The 16,834-nt window shown below is 35.4% G+C and overlaps 1 protein-coding gene across 50 annotated transcripts in view; it reads right to left on the bottom strand.

Annotated features, from left to right (window-relative positions):
• Window positions 1-16,834, bottom strand: part of ADGRL3 (adhesion G protein-coupled receptor L3) — an 812,688-nt gene that overhangs the window by 493,451 nt on the left and 302,403 nt on the right. For 34 of the 50 annotated variants that reach the window (XM_084972370.1, XM_084972365.1, XM_084972348.1 and 31 more), the window contains one exon: window positions 3,534-3,737. The exons of the other annotated variants lie outside the window; for them this stretch is intronic. In XM_084972370.1, the coding sequence (XP_084828496.1) occupies window positions 3,534-3,737 (204 nt within the window). The remainder of the gene's footprint in view (window positions 1-3,533; window positions 3,738-16,834) is intronic. 50 annotated transcript variants of the gene reach the window in all.

The raw sequence follows: 16,834 nt of genomic DNA, 5'->3' as shown, positions 1-16,834 counted from the left end.
AGTTAATAATTCAGATTAATTCTAAAGGCTGGTTTTGTTTAATGCAATAAAATCAAATGGAGTTTTCTCCCTGCTTTAATTATCATAAAAGCATTCTTATCTACAAACATAAAAACTCAAGAATGGGAGAAAATGAAAAAAAAAAAAAGTGATGGCAGAGTAGGAAGTGATTCACCAAGAAGACTGAGAGCATACACAAGCCCCTGGGAAAAGCATTTTGGCTCTTGCGAAAGGTAGGCTTAAAAGTGGGCAGACAGCAGAGTTTTTATGACTGGCCAGGACTGAAATGCTTTAGCTGTGCTCTGAAAGAACCCCACACACTGTGTGGCTAGTAGAGGGGTTATTTGCAGATGATCTCAATGAATTTTTATACATCTGCATGAAAATCACAATTAAAGCAAGGAAAATGCTGATAAAAAACACATTAACATTACTTTAGCTCCAAGAAAAAGTCTTGATATCTAGTCATTAACTGTGCAGTCTGCCCTCAGACTTCCTTCTGCCTTAATATGCTAAAGAGAAACATGTCTTCTGAGAACAATGTTTTTTAATTCTTCATGCTTTGCTGCTCTACTGTGAAGTTCTAATTCCTGTGAATCCAAACACGCGTTAACTCTCAAGAACTGCTATTAGCTATCCAGACTCAAATGAAGATAAAAGGAAATACAAGGGCAAAGTTTAATTTCAAACCAACAAAAGGTGTTTTTTTTTAATGTTGTTATTGCTGTTTTTGTTGCGTTTCTATTTGCTTATTTAGCTTTTTAAAGTAAAATCAATTTCATTTTTCCAATCAAAGACTGCATTAATATCCATCTTTATTGTTTGTATTTTCCCGAGTTTTCTATATCTGAAAGTATCTTGTTTCTATAACAGACTCGTTTTTGTTGTAGAAAGATAGAGGGCGGAAGGGAGGGAACTGGAGGTCACCTACATTTTCTAGTTTGAATGAATTCATCCATGTCTTTTCAATTGGAAAAGCTCAAAGTAATGTGGCATCTCTTATTTTAATTTCATGTTTAAAATCTGTCCAAGCACTCTGGCTGTATGTACTATCTTCTATATCCAGAAAGATCATGCCCCTATAATATATACTTTGTCTTCTTTAGTCTTTCCATAAGGAGCATCTAAAGACGACCTTTAGCTGCCTTCTACTTCACCGATACAATTACTTTTACACAAAAGCGACTTTCAAAAAGTATTGCCTCATCATAACAGATTAACATGATTCTGTAGGCTCCTTTTAAGTCACATGACCTTCACCTCAGTCTCCATTTAGGAGAATCACAGGAAGGTTGCTTTGCACCCTCATTTTTGTCTTTGTCCCAACAGTATACAAGGCAATTTTTCCATTTCTAAGTTGATTTTTTTTAAAAGTGAATTAATCCCATTACTACACTGTAACCTGCTACATACATGGCAAAAAGTAAAAGCTAATCATATAGATAAATCTTAGGAAGGTAGAAAAGTTGGTGAATATAGAAGTCCAGCCAACATCTTAGTAAATGTATTACAGGAAAAAAATATTCTGACTGCTGTTCTGAATTTTTGTCCTAAGACAGAATTGCAAGCATGTATTTATGTGTATGTGTGTGTGTGTGTGTGTGTGTGTGTGTGTGTGTGTGTTTATGTTAGTTGCTGACTTAAACATTTATAACAGCTACTCAAAAATTAAACTTCATTTCTGGTTTTCCTTGTCATTAGTACTAGAAATGTTGATGAACATATATGCCTTTGAGTAAATTAAACAATATTAATTTCATATATTATTTTACAATATAAACCAAAAGCCAATATCACAATGAAACTTTGTGACTGCTGAGGTACATTTTGTAAAGAATATGACTACTCCATTTAGAGAATTTCATGTTTGAAATGGTAATGCAAGAGAAAACACTGAAGTTACTACAGAATGTTTGGTATACATTTCCCCTGATTTTCCCGAGCACGCTGGAGTTAATTCTGTACGTTTCTATGGAAATATACACACTCATCCACCACCACTGCCTCCCAATCATCACCACCAAGGATGAAATGCTGATCTGAATTGAAAGATTCTAGGCCACTGATGAGTCAACAATGTGACTAGTGAATAGACTATTGAATTAGCCTCTGTGAATGCCAGAGTCTCTCATTCACTCTTCTCTGTGGCTGCTCTAACTGAAGAGGTAACCTCTCCCAGGTCTCTGAAATCTCAAGTTGACTTACAAAGCATCACCCTTCGTCCCCGAACTAAAACACAGTATTCCAACTTCTTTTACTAGAGAGTTCTGGAATGGGGTTTACAAGATAAGCTGATCTAATATAGTGGCACTTCATGTTCTCTGGCAGTATTTCCTTACATATATCCTCCTGAATACATTACGGTGTGAGAGAGGTGACCATGTTTTGGGACAAGGCTCAATATTCATGTTTCTACCTGCCAAATACTTTCAGGCCTTCTTCGTGTTGCGGCACACAAAGACAATTTTAAATATTTATATAAATAATACATACTTAATACATAACATATGAATATCATATACTGTATGTATATTTTATATACATATATACATGTGTGTATATGTATACATTTATTATATAACACTCTCTGGGAGATATTGGAGGGATGAGTGCCTATATGGAGTTTGGTGAGGAAAAAGAAAAATTGTATAGCTTAAAGATTATGTAAAGATTAAAACAAAAAAATAAGTTTTGAGCAAAAGAATAGCATTGAATTTTATGCAAATATTGTGTAATACTCCTCACTGGAGCTTCAAGGGCTGGATGTCACTGTACTTGCTAGCTGCAAAGGCAATTTTATAAATAGAGCACATCCCAACATTTTCTTAAGAACATTAGGTTGCTTTTTTGTTGTTGCTTTCTTTCTTTTTGGCCACCCTGCCTCATATGGAGTTCCTGGGCCAGGGATCAGATCCAACCCTTGACCCCAGCTGCAGTGGCAACCTAGTGGCTGGATCCTTAAACATTGTGCCAGGCCAGGGACTGAACCTGTGTTCCAGTGCTCTCAAGATGTCACTGATCCCCTTGGGCCACAGCGAGAACTCCACATGAGGTTGCTTTTGTAACCATCACTTTCCTATCAGATTTTATTCTTTAAATGACTGTATATGATTCCTATCCAAGACATTTTTGTTACAATCTTTTCCAAAATCTTGGTAGTTTCCTTTGATGCATTTTTTTCAAACAAGCAGATGATCAGAAATAATGTGTCATTTACAACCATTCAAAATTTACAACAGTTGAAACTGTTACTCCAAGTAATTTTAATCTTTTTGTGATAGTGCAAAGATACTTCAAACCCAATCAGAAATTTAAAGTCAAACATTTTGAAATAGTGATGAGGCTTTAAAGTAGGACAAGCATGCATTGTTAAACACAGGCCCAGCTATCACCAAATGCCAACATCAGCCACAAAGAGTGGTTGCACAGATTAGGCATATAAGGCCATGCATTTGGGCCACTGCCCAGGGCTGAGCCTCCCGGGAGCCCCTGCCCCACCGCCCCCAGCCCTCCTTCCCCACCGCTGGCCGCACCTTGGGCTGCAATCTGGGCTCCTGGCGCACCTGGACCACGAACTCCTCTGGTAGTTCCACGGGGCCCTTGTCCGCGATGAGCAGCAGCGCGCTCGGCAGATGGCTGCTGAAGCAGATGTCTGGGAGGGAGAGCGCCTCCTGGGCTGCGCTCTGCGTGTCGCAGCGGAGCAGCGACGGCTGGATATCGCTCACTGTGCTTGCCACCTGCGGGGACCGCAGGGCGCACTATCAGACTCCACTCAGCTCAGGCCGGCCTCAGAGGAGCCCTGTTGGGGGCTATTCCCAAGTCTGCCCTCTGCGGCAGGCCAAGGGCCCCGGACTCCTCCACCCCAGGCCCCGCTCAAGACAACCCTGTGGCTCAGGGGGTCCCTGGTGTCATACTGACGTGGACCTCTGTCCTAATTCCACCCTATCTGAAGTCAGCCAAAAACCTCATCCTGATTCCAAAATATGATTAGATAATTAAATATAATTAATGAAATCAGAGAAAGCTATCTGAAAAAAAAAGAATGTGATTTATATTTTTATAGACTCACAGCATTCTGTTATCTTTTATGGGCATTAATATCTGTGTCAATAAAAACACTGGTTATTGAATTAAACTTTTTACACATGAAAAGCTTGATAAAGTAATGGGTGGAGAAAGTTTCAGAGAGGTTTTTATTTTTTTATTAGTTTTGTTTTTTGTATTCTTACATTTACATGGATTGTTTTATATTTATTTATATGTCTTAGGTCATTTAACATTTTAAATGATGCTGTATTAAGGCCTGTGATGGACATTAAGGTAAAAAGGATATAATACATTTTTGCCATTTATATACACAGTGATTTTACGAACAAATGGTACATATTACATAAATGAATATATATGGAGGAACAAGACAATAATGAAAAAATAAAATTGTACACACACGACATTTTTTAATATTCACAAAACAGTTACACATTATATACTATGAAAAACAGTTATTTAAGTACAGGAGGTTTTTTTGGTGAATTGGTGCATCGATACACATTTCTCTACACTAATTGCCACTAGGGTAATAAATAGGATGATAATAAAAATGTTGCTACTAAAGGAAAGAAAAAGACTTTACAAGGAAAAAGATTTTGCTTTACACAGTTATTTTTAACATTATAACATGCATAGTAAGAAACATGACAATAATGCTAGATAGCTACCATTCAAGAGTCTGGAGAGAAAACTAAGAAATTTGATAAAGCAAGAAAATTCTATGATCATATTTCTAACACTGGAAGTTTATACAGTAGCGCTACAATTACTTGATATATAAAATATTTGCAAATTAAGAATAAAACATGTTCTCCACATAACAAACAATATAGCTCTAATAGAAAACAAAATTAATACTAAGAAATCTGTCAAACAATCCATCTATAATGAAAAAAATCTAGAATATAACTCTTAAGGCATCATTCTGAAATATCATTTTTATTTAAACTCATTATAATGTATATGTACTAAAACATACAGGCAAAAAGTAATCTGAATGCTATTTTGATAGTTTGTGTAAATGAAAAAGGTGTCAAAGAAAGAAACAAGTTTTAAGACCAAAAAAGTTGTTAAAATCAAAATCTCTCAGTAACTGTCTCCAGCAACATCTTTTCTGATCTTCTGAGTTCTAAAGTATCATTCTCCTTGTTACCCAAAATAACAATGTAACTATTATTTTTTATTATTCTTACATGAATATATATAGTCATTTCCTCCCCCCCCCTCAACATCTTTAGAACTATTCTATGGAAGAAAATTAGGAAAAGACTATAAAGCTAGTTATTTATCTTGCAACCTTCAGTTAAATTTGAACAATTTTGCCCTCAGTGAAATCAACATATAAGGACATTTGGAGTGATGGAACAAGCATTTATTTGTTCATTCATTCAACAAATATGTTTTGAGTTCCCATTATATGTCAGTTCCTTTTCTAGATGCTGGAGAGTATAGTGAAGAAAACAGACCATATACCTACTTGAGTGAATCACCCCTTCTTGTATGGGAGACAGAGAATATGCAAATATGCAAATATTTTAATACCATACAAATATGGGTAATCTACAGAAAATTAAAATAGGGAAATATGTAAAGGATACTCTGTTTAGGTTTTTATGGAAGACTCATCTATGTGTGTAAAATTTAAACTGAGTTCTCAGTGAAACTGGAAGTTGCCAGTCATACAAAAATCAGGGGTAAAAGAGCATGGCAGTCTGCTGCCAAGGCTGTTCAAGAACTAGCCTGATGGAGTTCCCATTGTGGCTCAGTGGTTAATGAAACTGACTAATATCCATGAGGACACAGGTTCGATCCCTGGCCTTGCTCTGTGGGTCGGAGACCCAGTGATGCCATGAGCTGTGGTATAGGTCCAAGACTCAGCTCGGATTCCACGTTGCTGTAGCTGTGGCTATAGCTGCAATTAGACACCTAGCCTGGAAACCTCTATATGCCTCAAAGTGCATCCCTAAAGAGACAAAGATTTAAAAAAAAAAAAAAAAAAAAAAGAACTATTCCAATGACCAGCTGTATATAGTGGACTGGGAGAAGAAGGACCTGGAATGAGAGTAGAGAGGGAAGCAACAGCCAGATCACAAGCTTTGCAAACCAGGGTAAAGAGTTTAGTTGGGGGACAATCAACCATCTGTTTAGGATACAGAATAAAGCTCCTCAGAAAAAAGACTAGGCAGGATAGGGAAAAACATATAGAATAATGACCTCTCCTGAACTAGAGATAAATTAATTCAAGAAAGGTCAACATGTAGAGTGTGCAGAGAATTATAATCGATTTAAAATGCATATAGAGTGGAATCACCATCAACTGAAAAATATAATAGTGTCTGCATTAAATGAAAGAATCTCAGCTTAAGAAATAAACAAAAAAATGCATTAATGATACAACTAGGAAGCAAGGTCTAGGGACCTAGAAAGAATAGGTTTGGATCAGAGAATAAAACAATTTCATGCAGTAAGACTGAGGAACACAAAAATACCAGGGAGTTATGCAGATTTTGACCCTTACATTGAAGGAGATTAGACTCCACGATGTTACATAAAGCTCGAGTAGCTTATGAGTCTGTTTATAGATCAGACTCTTCTTTAAATTGACCATCATAGTCTATAAAAGGAATCCAGAGTGTCCAGCCAGTGAAAGCAAAGGAAAAAAGGTTGCTACACTGCCCACATGGAGAAGGGCTGTTAGAACAGAGCCAAAATCTCAGTTTCTGTTTTCAAAAATATTGTATATATTATATGTAAGGTGCTGTATAAATTCTCGGGAAATGCTTACTTGAGTGATAAATCTGAATCTAATTTTGTCTTCCTGAGGCTATTATAAAAATAGGTTTTCAAGATAAACATCACAGTTAAAAGTCTGGTGTTCCATTACAAGCATGGAATCTCAAATCTGGAAAGAATCATTCAATTCACACAATAGATAGGAAACTTTAAAGCATCCCTGTTAAAAATCTCCAAGTTTTACATGAAGAGACCGCAATCCCAAACGCACTTTGTTCTTGGACCATCCAATTCCATCTGAAGCAGCAAATTCATCCTCATGTTGAGAAAAGCCTGCCATCTCTAGTCTGGCATTCTCTACCCACTTGTCTAAATTCTATACAAATGGACTATATGCAAAACACACAAAGGTACTGCAAAAAGGTACCTGTCCTCAGTTATTTGAAAATAGCCTTCACATCCTAAATGTCTCTTTTCTTCTCCAGATTCATAAAGGGAAAGGTTTCTTTCAAATCAGCTATGAAAAATGTCCCACAAGGTTGTGACATTAGCTGTACTAGGAAGGCAAGCCCTTTCTTTACGTGCCAAGCCCACCTCCATTTGCGACCACATTTTCAAACTTTGTTGTATGTCATTTTAAGATGTCTCAAAGGTAATTTTGGTTCTGGGGCAGGAAGTAACGATAAGGAAAACACATCTTTCTACTTCCTTTCCGACTTTCTTCATAGAGGGAAACACTTCAAAGAGAAAAACTTCACTCTTCTTTAAACACTGTATATCTGATTAAGATTTCATATTTTAAAAAGAGGGATTCACTATTTTTTTAAAAATCTGAATTGATTTAATCATAAATAACATTAAATATTCATAAGTAATGTGAATTATTGCCATACTTAAATTGTCCACATTATTCCTTCATATTTGGATATTTTTCCTATTTAAACACTATGATTGTGCTCTCCTATGGGGCCAGCATGAAATATGAAAATTAACTTCTCACAACTACTGAAACTATCGAAATAGTCCCCTCTGTTTATGTGTAGTCTCCAAACATCAAAGGCAATCAGAGCACTAAAATTCCTGAGTATTGGTTGTGGGTGAAAATAAGGAAGAAGTGAAAAAAGGAAAGATAATGAACATGTAAAGGGTAAAGTGTTTGTGAGGTTTGTACCCGAGTCTTCATCTTATTTATGGAGCTTATAACTAAAATAAATATCAAAAATACCAAACGTCCATGGCATGTGCTTTCAGAGATCAAAACCGGTTTATAAATAATAACAGTACTAAATAAGCAAGGTTTCTAACCAATTTCAACCACTTCTATTTTCTTGTTCACCTTAGGGGAGTAGCTATGTAATTCAGTCAGTTATTCAGCTTCTTCCTCCAAACATCTATTGATCATAATAGGGAGCCAGGAATCTAGACGGAGCAATGGACTGCAGTACTAGGATATTTCTAAGGGGAGAGAAATGCTTACAAGACATTGTCAGAGCGTTATTTATCAGAATCACAAGCGATTTAACTTTCATATTCATAAGGCATTTGTTTTTGTGTTTGGGGATAGTGTTTTACTGTACCTTTTTAATAATTATCTAATTAAGGAGCTCTGCCTATTATTCTATATATATACCTACCTAATTTCTTATTTAAATTACCTTCTTTAATAGGAAATTCTTCCCCCTAATGCTCAGGCTTTCCAAGCGGCAAGCCCAGTGTCACACTTCCCATAATGTTACTAAACTATTCTCTATGTATATAGTCAGCAACAAATTTCACACTATTTCCTTTATATTCTGTACTAAAATCTAAAATTTTAAATTAAAATTCAATTCTTCTAAACATTTAAAATCTTGATTTCTTTTTTAATTCCAAGATTTAAACAAACACAATCTTGTTTTCTTTCATAAACAAAACTACATGTTTACATTTTTTATTTTCTTTTGTTTTTAGTTTGTTGTTCTATATGCTATATTGTTTGGTTTATTTCTAACATAAATCATAGGCCTACGAAATAGGGCAATGCTCAATGGTTTATTAAAATCCCTTTAGAAGAAGCCTCCGTGAGCTGGTTAAGTGATGTATGACTTGAGTTTTTCTTCTAACAACTATTTGAAATGTCACTATATCATTAGACGGACAGTTTCAAGTTTATTTTTTTCATCTTAAAGTTACTGATACTACTAGCTATGAATCAAGGGATTGCTATAAGTATTTATTGAGCTATTGTGTGTAGACGTGTTGAGCTAACTGCAAAGTGCTACATAAATGCCAGAAATTAAACTGAAATACCTATAACTACAAATGGTTGATGAGAAAAAGTGTCTAATCCAACTTGAGTGCCTTATCTCTCTGTCTCTCTCTCTCTATCTAGGAAAGGAAGGGAAGGAACAGAAGGGCAAAGAGGGAGAGAGATCCTTGCTTTCATTTCTTTTAAGTAAAGACTCATTTTCCAATCCTGCTTCCTTATGCATACCTGAAAGACTACTTTTCTCCCAGTTCCTCCATGTTGGCCATATAATAAATTACTTCTTTCCTGATTTCCCCCTAAAGTGAACCTGACAGCTGCATAATTCCTTTATAGGCTAGATAGTAATCTCTGACAATCATCATAAATGTTCCAATTCCAGCACCTGACTCTGAGGATGCCACCAGGTAGAAATTACATCACGAATGTTCTAACAGAGAGAAAGATCTGTTTTAATTCTGGGTCTTATAAGAAAATGGCTCAGCAGTGATGAACTGTCCACAGGTGTATGATGAAGCAATCTTCACAACAGAGATATTATTCAACTCAACAGATTCCTTCTCTAGGCTGAATTGTTTTATGAAGTGTTGGTATGCCCTGTGTGGATTAGCAATTTTCCCTTCAAACTTGGTCCCTTGCTCTTCTTCTCTACAGCATAGCTTGTTACACTAAAATAAAACATAATGTGGCTCAACCTGCATACAAAACCTGAACAATCAAGTTATAAATGCTACATAAGATATTCTGAGAATAGTGGAGGAAGCAAACACTTGTCATGAATAAAACTAAAGGGAAATTCAACTCCTGGCATTAAAAATAAAATCAACAACATGAAAAGATTATTTTTAATTGTCTTTCAAGTTTGGCATCTTCTATGTCCTAGAAATAGAAGAAAAAAATTGTGGCTTATTTATTGTGATAGTGGACTAGATTGTAATTTTGTAATGTAAATACTTCAAAGATTTGTTAAAATGAGTAAGCAGTGAGTAAAATTTCCGCCACTGATATAAATTTATGAAAAAATCAGCTTCTGACAAAAATATATTATTTCCATTTAAATTCAACAAAATGCCTATTATATATATCTTGTTCCTCAGAAGAGTGATAACAAATAGTTTTTTTTCTCTAACTAAAAACACCTGTCTCTTGGTAAACATAATGCCAACAGATTTCAACTCATGATAACAAAAGTAAAACTGGAATTTATTCTCTGGAGAATACTGACTTTCTTATAATCTCCTTTCCTCTGCTCCCCTCTGAAGGGATATTCAAATTGTAATGGTATATAAATGTGCTTTCAGAATGTTGTAAAGTAAATAATGTCTTTAAAAATATTTATAACGATATGGGACACTCTTCCTTAACCACACTGCCAATGGTACTTAAAGCAGGGAAAAAAAGAGCAAAAACCATACATAGTTTGACACAGATTTGTTTCATTAGTGCGTTTTTTCTCTCCATCCTAGATTAATTATGACTGGCATCTCTGAAGGTGGTTGAGAAGAATGGAAAGTTTTGAATGTATTTTTTTTTCAATAATAAGATATTTAGCCCTCCTCCCACTCCTCAACACACAGACAAAACGAATGACTAAATGCTGGTTCACAAGAAAGCAGATATGTTAACAGGCTCACAGGTCAAAACAATCAATTATATTATATGGGTGACATATATATATACACGTGTGTGATTATTACTGGAGCCCTACTTTTAAAAATCGTCACAGTGATTTTTAATCTGTGTGCAGAGGCACGACCTCGAACCTGCTTCTAACAGCAGCCTGTAACCCATAAAACATCTGGGCTATCACAGCTCTTCCAACTGTCCTAAGCCATTGTGACTAATAAAAAAGGCTTCCTTTTAAACAAATATGTAGGGTTCCCCAGAGGAAGCATCATACCAGCCTGTGGCTTTGAATTTTATGTATTATCTGCCTTCATTATTAAATCATGTGCCCTTAAGGTTTTCATGGTTTCACCAACTTCACTATCAAAAGGAATTTGTTTTAAAAAAGGATCATTGCTAAATAGTCACCACTACTGTTGATTTGTAACAAGAGCTACAGCAAAGAATAGTCCTGATCTAATTCTGGCAGTGTCTATGATCACTGTGTTTGTGGTATCTCTAACAGCTTGGAGAGAAGCAGTAATGTGTGAAAGCTGTTTGTTCTTTTATAAATAGAGAGTTTTGTCTTTGTGTTTCTTAATCCACATGATCTAATGATATCTGGATCTTTTTTCCTCATGTCATCTATTATTTTCTAATGCAACAACAAAATTACTCTGCTTTGAAGTCATCTGAGTCCAAGAAAAAAAACAGAATAATTATAAAATGTTATTCTGATAACATATTATCTTTGTGTTTAATCAAACAATAAATTCTTTAATTCTGCTCAATGTATTTATCCCCTTTAACGTCACATTAAACTAATAATAACAAAATGAATGTACATCTGTCACTCATTATTCAATTTCTTTAAACCCAGAGAGAATAGTGAAGACAGGAAATTTTATTGGGCTTACAGTCTAATTAAAAGCAACAAGCTTAACTATGAATAGCTTTTCAACACTCTTTTTTTTTTTTTTTGCTGATCTAAGCTTAAGATGTTCATTAGTAACTCATTAAAGACTTAGTTACAGTCCAGTGGGTGAGTCCTGAATATAATGATAGAATGTGTGTACAAATGTGTGGGTTCATAATTAGAGAAACTGTCACATCTGAGGGTTAAGAATATACAATGTAGTCTTTGAAAAACACTATGGAAAGTAAGTGACCCAAGATGGTGCTGTATTTTAAATTTTGCTTAGTATCCAGTTTGTTTAGTTTTTAGTTCTAATTCCTAAAGGTATGCTTTAATGACCACATTCTCTCAAGATTAAATGTGTGAGGCTTTGTGTTAGGGCCTTTCTATACATCATTTTATTTAATCCTCATACTATAACAAAATAGGCCTAATTATCCCCTTAACAAATAAGGAAACTGTTATTCAAATTGGTTAAGGTCAGGTTTCCTGGAAGTAACACAATTAGAATTAGACGCTAAGGCTTGAAATCTTTCTACTTCATTCAACAGAACCATGCAAATTAGGATTCTAAAGCAATTCAGATTAGAACTAAATGCTGTAAACTTCAGATTCTGGGTGTCATGTAAGCATTACTTTCTAAATATGTGACATCTTCCTTTATTCACTGTTCCTTAAAACTGTAGGAGCTGTTCAGTATTAACATTTATAAATCATTCATAATCTTATTTAGCCAAATTTTCTCCCCAAATAGTAATATTACGGATAAACTCAATGGGATAAATAGTGCAAGTTTGCTAGCATCCTTCCCATACAGAAACTCAGGTCTTTTTCCAATTTTTCATCTTTTTCTGTTTGTTTAAATATGTGATATGAGTGAGTTCAGATGATACTAATATAAAATACGTAGATTTGATAGAGAGAATACAACAAATTGTATCACTTCTTTTCTTTTTTCTTTTTTTCTTTTTTTCTTTTCTTTTTTTTTTTTGGGGCGTTTTAGGGCCATATCTGTGGCATATGTAGGTTCCCAGGCTAGGGGTTCAACTAGAGCTGTAGCCACCAGCCTACGCCACAGCCACAGCCACACCAGATCTGAGCCACATCTGTGACCTACACCACAGCTCACGGCAATGCCACATCCTTAACCCACTGAGCTAGGCCAGGGATCGAACCTGCACCCTCACTGATTCTAGTCAGGTTCGTGAACCACTGAGCCATTACAGGAACTCCATGCATGACTTTCTTGAAATGAATTAAAAGAGGCATCAAGTTGTTTGCAGAACATTCAGAGAAAAGGAGTCTATGAAAATAAAAGACAATATTTATAATAGAATTTGAGCAATGATACAAAAAAAAGTGTAAAAGGTGGGATTTTTCAGAATCTGGAAGGACAAGAACTCAGACTAGAACAAAAACAGAAACATTCCAGGCCATGACATTTAAAGTTTAATTTTCTTTATCATTTTCTTAAGGAGACATAATTGGAAACTAACTAGAGGAATCAAATGAATTACCTTTCTCTTTGTATGTAAGTTATCACTCCACAGTTTTCTTACCAGAATAAAGTTCCAGACATTGTCAGTTACTAGTTTTTGTCATCATAATGAAAGCCAAATGAAGGAACTATTTTCAGGAATCAAACATGTAAGTAAAAGAAGAGATGGAGTAGGCTAGACAAATGATACATAATTTCAAAGTGAATTTAAAATTGATGAGATTTAAGTGGGTAAATACAGGCAAAAAGCTCTCTTAGAAAATGCAGTCTAAAGAATTTGTAAATGTAAATGTACTATAACAATGGTATCCTGAGATCTTTTTTAAAAAGAATGCTTAAAAATAAAATTTAAAAATATTAAAATTTATAAGAAATAAAAATAAAAAATTTATAAATCATTGAATACTATTTCTTCAAATAAGATACACGAATGGCCAATAAATACATGAAAAGAATCTCAATATTATGCATTAGAGAAAAGCAAATCAAAACCACCATGAGAAATGACTTCATCTAGACTAGAATAGCTAAAAAAAAAAAGACAGACAGTTACAAGTGTGGGTGAGGTGCAAGAACCCTCATATTCCCGTGGGGAATGAATAACTGTGCCACAACTCTGTAAAATAGTTTAGCAGTTCCTCAAAATGCAAATGTAGTTATTATGCGACTTGGCAATTCCACTCCTAGGTGTATACGCAAGAGAAGTTTTGAAAATATGGCCTCACAAACACCTGTACATGAATTTTTATTAACAGTATTACACAAAAGAGCCAAAATGTAGCAACAATTTAAATATCCACCAACTGATAAATATAATTTGGTATATCGATACAGTAGGATATTATTTGGAAACAGAAAAGAATTACTATTGGTATATGTTATGATAGACATAAAGTTTTAAAATATTATGTTATATCAAAGAAGCAAGTTGCAAAAGATAAAAAATTGTGTGATTCCATTTATACAAAGTGACAACAATAGGAACACCCATAGAGACATAAATTGTTGGTTTCAGAGAATGGGGAAAAGGAGAAAGGAATTGGTGTAACTACTACTGGGTGTAGGATTTCCTTTTGTAGGACTGACAACATTCTAAAATTGATTACAATGTTGGATGTACAACTAAGCATATACACTAAAATCCACTGAACTAAGTACTTTAAAGGGGTCAGTTTTAGGGTATATTAAATGTATCTCAGTAAAGACATTTTTTGATCTCAATGTATACATTAAAAGAGATATTGGTGTGTCAGATCCAGTTTTTAAATACATGATATCTTTTATAAATATTTTCTTTTTCCTTTATCACAAGAGGACTGTATTTTTCAGACTCATTTATAGGTGTGGTAGAGGTAGAGTTTTAATTAACGGAAATGAAAGCAAAAGCAATGTTCATTACTTCCAAACATATCCATAAAAACTTTCCATTAGATTCCATTAGAATCTTCCTAATGTTTGTTCTTCCCTCTTGTTGACAGGATTGGCAATGACAGGATTGGCAATGACCCTCAGAAAGATTTTTGGATTTCTGTGACATGAGAGTGGGTCTCTGAATAACTATGAGAGCAAAAGAATGACATCCCCTCACTCTTACCCACCCTGCAATTCACACACACAGGAATCTGGTCAGAAACACTCACCTGTCTTGGAATGTCTGGCAAACAAGAAAATACTCTCTAGAAGTCATCATACATTTTGTAATTTATTGTGATGACAGCCTAAGTTTATCCTGATACATTGCTCAAATGGAAATTAAAGCAGGTAACTCAAATAATCTTTCTCCAGAAGTTTCATAATACATAATTTGAAACACACACATACACGTACAGACACACAACTGATCTGGTCTCTATTTAACTACTTTTTGTCTTAAACATTTGATTTTCTAAGGAGTCACTCGTATCAAATTACAGCGCAAACATATAGGGAACAGTGATATTTTTGGGTTCTCATTCTTTTTTCTTTTTTTTTTTTTTTGTCTTTTTAGGGCTGCACCTGTGGAACATGGAAGATCCCAGACTAGGGGTCAAGTCAGACCTTCAGCAGCCATCCTACAGCACAGCCACAGCAACACAGAATCCGAGCCGCATCTGTGATCCACTCCACAGCTCATAGCAGCGCCAGATCCTTAACAAACTGATCAAGGCCAGGGAATGAAACTGCATCCTCATGGACACTAGTCTGGTTCATTAATCACTGAGCCACTCACTGCAGGAACTCTGGGATCTCATTCTTTTTTTTTTTTTTTTTTTTTTTTTGGCTTTTTAGGGCCACACCCATGGCATATGGAAGTTCTCAAGCTAGGGGTCAAAATTGAGGTACAGCTGCCAGCATAAGCCACACCCACAGCAACGCAGGATCTGAGCCGTGTCTGTGACCTACACCAAAGCTTGTGGCAATGCCAGATCCTTATCCCACTGAGCAAGGACAGGGATCAAACCTGCATCCTCCTGGATCCTAGTCGGGTTTGTTAACCACTGAGCCACAAAGGAAACTTCTGGGATCTCATTCTTATAACTGATTAATTTGCCTAATTTTGAGACTTCATTTTAATTACTATGTTTTTATGGTACATAATAGTATACATTTTATGTTCAATTTTTAACTTCCTATTACTTTTTTCATTTTTATTAATTTTTCTCGGTTAATATTCTATACACATTTATTTCAAGAATAATTTTACTGAATTTCTCCATAGAAAAGCTCATATCAGTACTGTGAATGCAGTTGTGCAAACAGATATAAAACTTAACTTGGAAATGACTTAAAATTTTACCATTCCTAGTCTTTTCATCCAGGAATATGGTATACTGCATGTTATCATCTTTTCTTTTTTTTTTTTTTTTCTTTTTATATGCTGCGCCTGTGGCATATGGAAGTTCTTGGGCCAGGGGTCAAACGGGAGCTGAAGCTGTGACCTATGCTACATCTTGTGGCAAAGCAGGATCCATAATCCAATGATCGAGGCCAGGGATTAAACCCACGTACTCCCAGAAACAATGTTGGGTCCTTAACCCACTGAGCTACAATGGAACTCCTGTATGTCTTCTTCTGTAACTCCCAATAAGTTTCAGGGTTTTCTTCTCATAGCTTCCATATATTTCATACTATATCCTAACTCTTCATTTCATTGCAGTTATTCTCCTACACATAATATTTGCATCTTAATATCTGAATATTTAGTCTTATTTATGTTTTGTTCATTACTATAGTAGCCAAAACTCATGGAATGTTTTAAACAAATTGTAGTGATAACAAGCAAGGTTGTACTGATCTTTTATTATCACTCATTTTAGACAGTTATGAATTAACCTAAAAATGAATCATTCTTTTACTTTTGATACCTCATGAGACCTTCTTCTATAGGTACACAGATACAGTGAAGTTTTCTATACAAGCCGTGTTCCCTGTATAGTGCTATTTCTTTCTTTCTTTTTTTTTTTTTTTTTTTTTTTTTTTGTCTTTTTGCCATTTCTTGGGCCGCTCCCGCGGTATATGGAGGTTCCCAGGCTAGGGGTCTAATCGGAGTTGTAGTTGCCAGCTTACACCAGAGCCACAGCAACACGGGATCTGAGCCACATCTGCGACCTACGCCACAGCTCACCGCAATGCCAGATCCTTAACCCACTGAGCGAGGCCAGGGATCGAACCCGCAACCTCATGGTTCCTAGTCGGATTCATTAATCACTGCGCCACGATGGGAACTCCTGTATAGTGCTATTTCTAATGGTAATGTATCAATGACCTTCAATGCTAAGCCATCAACACAGGGTTAGATATGTAACAG

This window comes from Sus scrofa, chromosome 8 (assembly GCF_054392235.1).
Source record: "Sus scrofa isolate SSC_HxYL_T2T_F1_AM1 chromosome 8, Sscrofa_HxYL_maternal_Yorkshire_Landrace_v2.0, whole genome shotgun sequence".
In the NCBI taxonomy this organism is placed as follows: Eukaryota; Metazoa; Chordata; class Mammalia; order Artiodactyla; family Suidae; genus Sus; species Sus scrofa.
This window is presented reverse-complemented; position numbering and strand designations above follow the sequence as displayed.